The 7,613-nt window shown below is 37.4% G+C and overlaps 1 protein-coding gene across 1 annotated transcript in view; it reads right to left on the bottom strand.

Moving 5' to 3' along the window:
- Nucleotides 1-2,633: 2,633 nt before the first annotated feature.
- The window catches only part of CC2D2B (coiled-coil and C2 domain containing 2B), a 68,061-nt gene continuing 63,081 nt past the window's right edge, over nucleotides 2,634-7,613 (bottom strand). Inside the window, exons 33-35 of the mRNA XM_067466260.1 lie at nucleotides 6,801-6,859; nucleotides 4,888-5,065; nucleotides 2,634-2,838 (exon numbers count right to left, since the gene is read on the bottom strand). Of these exons, the coding sequence (XP_067322361.1) occupies nucleotides 2,650-2,838; nucleotides 4,888-5,065; nucleotides 6,801-6,859 (426 nt within the window). The 3' untranslated portion in view covers nucleotides 2,634-2,649. The remainder of the gene's footprint in view (nucleotides 2,839-4,887; nucleotides 5,066-6,800; nucleotides 6,860-7,613) is intronic.

The following is a 7,613-nucleotide window of genomic DNA, read 5'->3' as shown; positions in this document are numbered from 1 at the left end:
GATTTTTAAAATTTATTTATTATTTAGCCTTTTGTGTTTGATATTCTAGCATTATATTGACAATAGAATATGCACTGTGAACAATTTCCAGGTTTTTTTTTCTCCAATGGTTTTGGTCATTCTCCACTGAATCAACACACTACATGACATTCCTGCTGCAGGGATTAAAATGCGTGTGTCGTGGTCATGAGAGAGAAATATCCACAACAAAGCAATCTGCACGAGTGCCATGCACTCTTTTTTAAAAATAAAACTAGTTTTGAGTAATCAGTCTCTGTGTTTGAATATGTAAAGCGAGACTCACAACCTGAGCATGCACCCCAGCACGCACTTAAAGTCTGATTTAGAAAACTAGTAACAACCAAAAAGGAGACAGGAAGTGTGAAGCAGGAAACAGTATTTTAAAAGAAACTGACAGTAAATGTGCTTACATTTTGTGAGATACCTTCTTTTGGAAAAGGGGGAAGGCAGGGTGGGATTTTTTGTGTACAAATTTGAGCACAACTTAATATTGAATCTAAACTGGAATACTGTTGAAATACTGAACACTCTTGGTCTTAAGAAAGTAATAGTTATAAGTAACTTTCTTCAGGAGAGCATGCTTCTGGAACATGGCCATACAGCCTGGAAAACTCATAGCAACCCAACTTTCTTCCTCTTTTTGAGCAAAGTTCATAATAATACACATAGAGAATTCTAAGTATAAATGGTTGGAAAAACTCTAAGAATGATGTATTTCTCTGGTTAGTTCATACATTAGACATCATACTATCTTAGGCTGCATCTATATTGTAGAATTAAATTGGTTTGACACCACTTTAAGTGTCATAGCTCTGGAATAACAGGAGTTGTAGTTTTACAAGGTCAAGACTTCTCTGGCAAAGAGTGCTGGTGCCTCCCCAAACTACAACTCCCATGATGCATCCATAACATACTTAGATTTGGATAGCACAGATAATGGACAAAAAAGGAATACTACTGGATGAGATCTGACTCATTTTTTTGAGTTAGATATCCTCTATATTATATGGAAATTCAAAAGGTGTGCTCATATACTTTGAATTATTTGTTTAATAACTGGCATGCGTAACACTGTAGATCAGTGGTTCCCAACCTTTTTTTGAATAGGGACATTGGTACTAAAGGATTGGTACTAAGAGGATTACGAATCTGTTTTTGGCCAACTTTAGATTCAATTTGGTTATTTGGGGTTCTGATTCAGAGTCCCCGTCCCCCCCCCCCCGGGATTGAGAAGGGCGGGGTATAAATGTTGTAAATAAATAATAAAATTGCATTGGATAGATCACATCAGCTCTCGTTTCTGATGCAGAGCATAAGCTACCCAGTAGTCACCATCTGCTTGCCTACAGAAAACCATATTTAACAAGCCTCAGGACTATGAGGGTTTCGTGAGAGTAGTCACTCTCATTGCAATGGTGTAGTAGCAGTGAGGCCACAGATGATATTTTATTTCTTGCCGACCATATATTCTAGTGGACCACAGGTTGGGAACCACTGTTGTAGATTAAGGAACACATAAATACCTTCTTTATCCATAGAACTAAAATATATTAATAAACTTTGATATTTTAATACTGGCATCAATTTTGGAGTGTGGCCATATTAACCCTCAGCAGTGGTATTGCTTGGTAATATCTGGATGATCACTTACTCTTTTGAAGAAGAAATGCCTATACAGTCTCCTAAAAAAGATTGTCAGAACGTGCAAAATTGTTTGAAAAGTTAACAAAACTACCCACTGGACACCTCCAGATTGAGTGTGTGGGGGCCTCTTGTTGCCATTTTGGAGTGAAACAAACTAGCCCAGTGAAATCTGAGTTTAAAAGAGCATGAGAATCCTATAACTATCGCATGTACACCCTATGGCATTCCACTCCCCTATTCAAAATGGTCATAAGGACACTTAGGAGCCATGGTGGTGCTATGTGTTAAACCCTTTTGCTGGCTGAATAGACCTGAAAGTTGGAATCCGCAAGATGGGGTGAGCTCCCGTCTGTCAGCCCCAGCTTCCCAAGCGGATACATGAAAGAAGCCTCCCACAGGATGGTAATATATCCGGGTGTCCCCTGGGCAACATGTCTGCAGACAGCCAATTCTCACACACCAGAAACAACTTGCAGTTATCTCTGACATGATAAATAATAATAATAATAATAAGGACTGTGTTTCCAATTAATAATTGCTTGACATGCTTGAACCCACACATAACAGAGAAACAAACCAATATAGTATACCAAAGTTTGATTATGACTTTTTGACTAAAACATAGTTGAGATGAAACAGTAATTTGAGTCTGGGCACAATGAGCGGCTTACTGTTGTGACGTGCACACAAGTGTAACTTTTGCATGCAAATCTGTAATTACACTATTAATACTTTAATACTGTTTATTTTTATAGGAACAAAATAAAACATACTTATTTATAATAGCCTTTTAATTCACAAATAAGCAAGGTTTCTGCAGCCAATATATCAAGAGTGGGTAAAAAGCAACAGCTGTTTAAAGACAATATGAATCTGAAGATATAACTTTAACACTGTCCTTTTTTGTGATATAAGAGTAAAAATTCACCATGAGAAAACATTTATCAGATGCACAAAATTCCTGGTTCCTGAACGGATCTGATATTACTGATGACGAATCAAAGATACCAAATAGATCCAGACAGACAGCATGTTATTTGGGTAAGGATGGATATACACAGCAAGAGCAAATTCTGTGTTGGGAACCTCCGAAGAATGAATTCCTGTCTGATAAACAGCCTCCGTTATTGACTGAACATCGAGATACAGCATCTGAATAGGAAATCCTGTAACCTACAAAAATAGAATTCTAAATCAGCTTTTAAAAAAAAATGTAAAAACCCAACGCATCACTTTTTCTTATGTTGCTTCTATAAAAGAAAAACAACAATTTAAACAAATCAAGAAAATAATTTATAATTTGCAGAAAATTTATCTAAAGGAAAATTAACTAAAAACATGATCAATTGACACTTTTTCCTGCAGTAACCCACTCAGAATTAACAATTCTTTTTCAAATTGTTAGTCCAAATACACTATGTAACAAAATTTGAAAAATGCTCTGTTCCTGTTTTGAAAGTGTTATTTCCTGATTAATTGTGCAGTACTTACTTTGAAAATAGTTGTTATACTCCAGAAACTTCGTTTTTCTGGTTGCTATTTTCAATCTTTCAATGTGCCATTTTTAACCTTTCATGTGGCATTTTAACCTTATGTGTAGACCACAAAACAATGTTTTTGCAGTTTAATAAACTTTCCCCATGTTTTTTTTATGATAGAACCAATTAGGAAATGACATTTATAAAACAGGATCAAAAATTATGTTACATAGTGTTATATAACATTTTCCCCACTATTTTTTTCTGTCCCCTATTGCAACAACCATTAGGAATATACCAAACACGTGTGTCCACAGGTACTAATTATCAGTGTTCTATTTCTTTCTTTCTTTCTTTTTTAGAAAAATCAACTTTATTTTTGTCCCCAGGACTCTGAAGATAAGTGCCATGTGAGGTGACTGCAGATGCCAATATTTTTCACCATGTCATTGGTTTTAATTTATGACCTCTTATGGGGAAATTAAGATGGAAGCAGCTGCCTCACACAACACTCCTTCGAACATATTGTGTATCTATCTATCTACAGTGAAACCTACTGCTGCAGATATACCTTCCAACATTTCACAGATGAAAACGAGGATGTATGGTCAGGCAACATCAGAGTGTGTTCATGTTAGGACAGTGTTTCTCAACCTTCCTAATGCCGCGACCCCTTCATCCAGTTCCTCATGTTGTGGTGATCCCCAAACATAAAAAAAAAAGTGTTGCTACTTCACAACTGTAATTTTGCTACTGTTATTAATCGTAATGTAAATATCTGAAATGCAGGATGTATTTTCATTCACTGGACCAAATTTGACACAAATAACCAATATGCCCAAATTGGAATACTGGTGGGGTTGAGTGGGGATTGATTTTATCATTTGGAAGTTGTAGTTGTTGAGATTTATAATTCACCTACAATCAAAGAGCCTCTAAACTCACCAACAATGGAATTGAACCAAATTTAGCACCGAGAACTCCCATGACCAACAGAAATTACTGGAAGGGTTTGTTGGGCATTGACCTTGAGTTTTGAGTTGTAGTTCACCTACATCCAGAAAGTACTGTGGACTCACACAATGATGGGCCTGGACCAAACTTGGCGGATATCCTCAATATGCCCAAATGTGAACACAGAAAATAGACCTTGACATTTGGGAGTTGTAGTTACTGCAATTTATAGTTCACCTACAATCAAAGAGCATTCTGAACCTCACCAACAACAGAATTGGGGCAAACTTCCTACACAGAACCCCATGATCAACAGAAAATACTGTGTTTTCTTATGGTCTTTGGTGACCCCTCTGACACCCCCTCACGACCCCCCCAGGGTTCCCAACCCCCAGGTTGAGAAAAATACTATGTTAGGAGATGCTATGGCAGCCGCTTATACAGAACTCTGCATTTGTTGGGGAGTGGCAGCAATAATATAAAAGATGAGGTGACAGCCCAAAAAGGCTGATGTAGTCTTGACCATCTGCACATGGCCTCTGGATTGAGCGCGTATGCAGATTTAGACCAGAATAACCTGACTGATGTAAAAGCAGACTCATAGTGGTAGTTTCAGTGCACTTCCTATTTCTGTAAGGCATTCTTGTAGACTAATTGTGGCATTAGTCCCACTTTCATGTGAGCACAGAAGGTGTGCTATATAATTTTAGTGGCTGGCTCATGGAATTCCCTTTAGGTGTGTCCAGAAGAACTAGGGTAGTTCAATAATACAGTAAGCACAGACACTAACCCAATAGTGCTCATGAAAAGTCTCCAAATAATTCTCTTCTTTTTCCTTAGCTGCATGTCCATTTCTAAATTCTAGCTTTGGAAGAAGCTGTCGTAGGACATTAGTACATTGTCGATGCCACCGAGTTGGATGCTGGGATCGCCATTCCATTATTTTATTCTTTAAAGTCTTTTCAATCCTTTTATGGAAGAAAAGATTTAGAAATGTTTAAAAATATTGTACTGGGTTTTAAAAAATCAGTTTAATGATGAAACCACTACATTGTTGTGGAATAACAGAATATTCGCAAATCCAACAATCCAATTATGTATGGACCCAGTGAAAAGAAGATCGCACTGACAGACTACAAACAGAGGCATAACACCATTGCTCAGATGATTAATTGGAACTTGTGCCACAAATACCACCTGCCTGCAACAAATAACTGGTGGGATCACAAGCCAGAAAAAGTTTCAGAGAATGAACACATCAAGCTACTCTGGGATTTCCGAATTCAGACAGACAAGAGTTTTGGAGCACAATACTCCTGACCTCACGATCGTGTTAAAAAACAAAGTATGGATTTTCGATGTTGCAAGCCCATGTGACAGCAGGATTGCAGAGAAACAACTGGAAAAGCTGACACAATACGAGGTTTTAAAGATCAAACTGCAAAGACTCTGGCACAAGCTAGTCAAGGTGGTTCCAGTGGTGATTGGCACACTAGGTGCAGTGCCTAAAGACCTTGGCCTGCATTTAAACACAATCGGTGCTGATAAGATTACCATCTGCCAGTTGCAGGCCACCTTACTGGGATGTGTATGCATTATTTGCCGATATATCACACAGTCCTGGATACTTGGGAAGTGTCCAACGTGTGATCCAATACAACAGCCAGCAGAGTATGTGCTGTGGACTCATCTTGTTGTGATAATAATAATAATAATAATAATAATAATAATAATAATAATAATAATAATAATACATTTAAAGGCAAGACCACCATGTTCTGGAAGAATGAACCTGCCCCATTTTAGGTTATGCTTGTGTCAGAGACAACAGGAACATCATTTCAGAAGTGCTCCAGGATTCTCACTAGTGGATCTCTCAAAATATTCTTGTTCCACAAAGAAGAATGGCAAGCTGACTGTAGAAAGGCTAAAGGGGGGTGTTATCAAAACTAGAGGGCTCTCCTAAATTAACTTACCTGCTGGGGGAAAGGCAGCATATAAATTACATACATACATAACTGTTACCTGTGGAAACGCACAGAGGTCTGCACATCTCCTTCCATTCCAGAAAAAAAATATATACAGAAAATCAACAATAAAACTGTTGCCTTATCTGATGCCCCAAAAGGAAACTCCAAGTTTCCATTTTGAGCCAGAACGGCAGGAGAGCAGGCAGGAGAGGAACATAACTCAAGTACTGCATGAATCAAAGAGCCAAATGACTATACAGTCAGTTAAGAGTATCATCTCAAGGATCCACTTTTCAAAGTAAGTGTTGATTATCATTGGTTCTGAAAGATCTGATGAAAACAATCAACCAGGTACAATGAAAAAGTGATGTAGATTATTTCTTTATTTATTTGCTTCATTTATACCCCGCCTTTCTCACCCCCAGTTGGGGTTACTCAACTCCAGCAAAATTCAATGCAGCTTAAACATTGTTTTAAAATGTATCCCATAAACTTAAAGCAGTTAAAACAGTTACCAAATAAAATACATAGAATAAAAACCGGTTAAAACATGTAAAGAGCATATAAAGATAAATAACAGTGACAACTGGGAATGTAGTAGTGAATGCAACCTACTTTCCCAACAAATATTAAGTTATAATATTAAATATGTTTCTTGCTCAGAGTGATTAAAACCGTTTTGGTCTTGAACTTCTAATTCCTAAGATTCTCAATACCTGATTATGATAATTACCTGTTCTGTAGTTCTTCTATCAAACTTTCATCAGTTGGGATATAATGCATTTTCTCTGGCTGAAATAAAGGAATTGTAACACGGAGATGCATTTTAGATAGGACCTTGATGCATAATTGAAATGTACTACACTTTTCAATAAAAAATCAGATTGTTACTGATAAAATTCAGTTTTTCATTAAGACAAGTGTGAAATGAGATTCCATAAGATATTGTTGATGAACAATGAGAGCGTTGTGCAGAAAAGTGCTGAAACTGACAGAGGTATTAATACTGTGTGAGTGGAAATTTCTTCCACTAACTGGGACTCTCTTATCTGTTTTACTAATAAGAAAAAGTGTTACATTGTCCCGTGATCCCAGGAAGATACATGTTCCTTTCCTTATGAACTAAAAAAAAACATATAGATTCTGAATTTACACGCACTCAATCCTCCCCTCCCATTTTTGGGTTTAATTTTTTGCAGACGGATTATTTGTCACCTTCACCGGAAGCCAACCACAGAGTTGTGCTGGAGGTCCTCCAGAACAATTCTCCTCCTGCCAGGTAACAGAGTTGCCCTGGAGGATTAAAGATTCCTAGAAAGTGTTCTCTCATGTTTTAAAAAAGTGTTTTTTTTTTATTCATAGTTTTTCAATCTTAATAGTAGGCTTGCTTGATCCAAAACAGCAGGACCTTTTGCAATCTCTACCATTGGGGGCATGGCCTTCAAGAATGGCTGTGTTTAGCCACGCCCACCTCATCCCTCTTTGCATCGCCACTCACCAGGGAAGGGAAACCGCGAGATTTTAAAACTGTTTGTTTAGGCTTTAC

The sequence above is a fragment of the Anolis sagrei genome, chromosome 3 (assembly GCF_037176765.1).
Source record: "Anolis sagrei isolate rAnoSag1 chromosome 3, rAnoSag1.mat, whole genome shotgun sequence".
In the NCBI taxonomy this organism is placed as follows: Eukaryota; Metazoa; Chordata; class Lepidosauria; order Squamata; family Dactyloidae; genus Anolis; species Anolis sagrei.
This window is presented reverse-complemented; position numbering and strand designations above follow the sequence as displayed.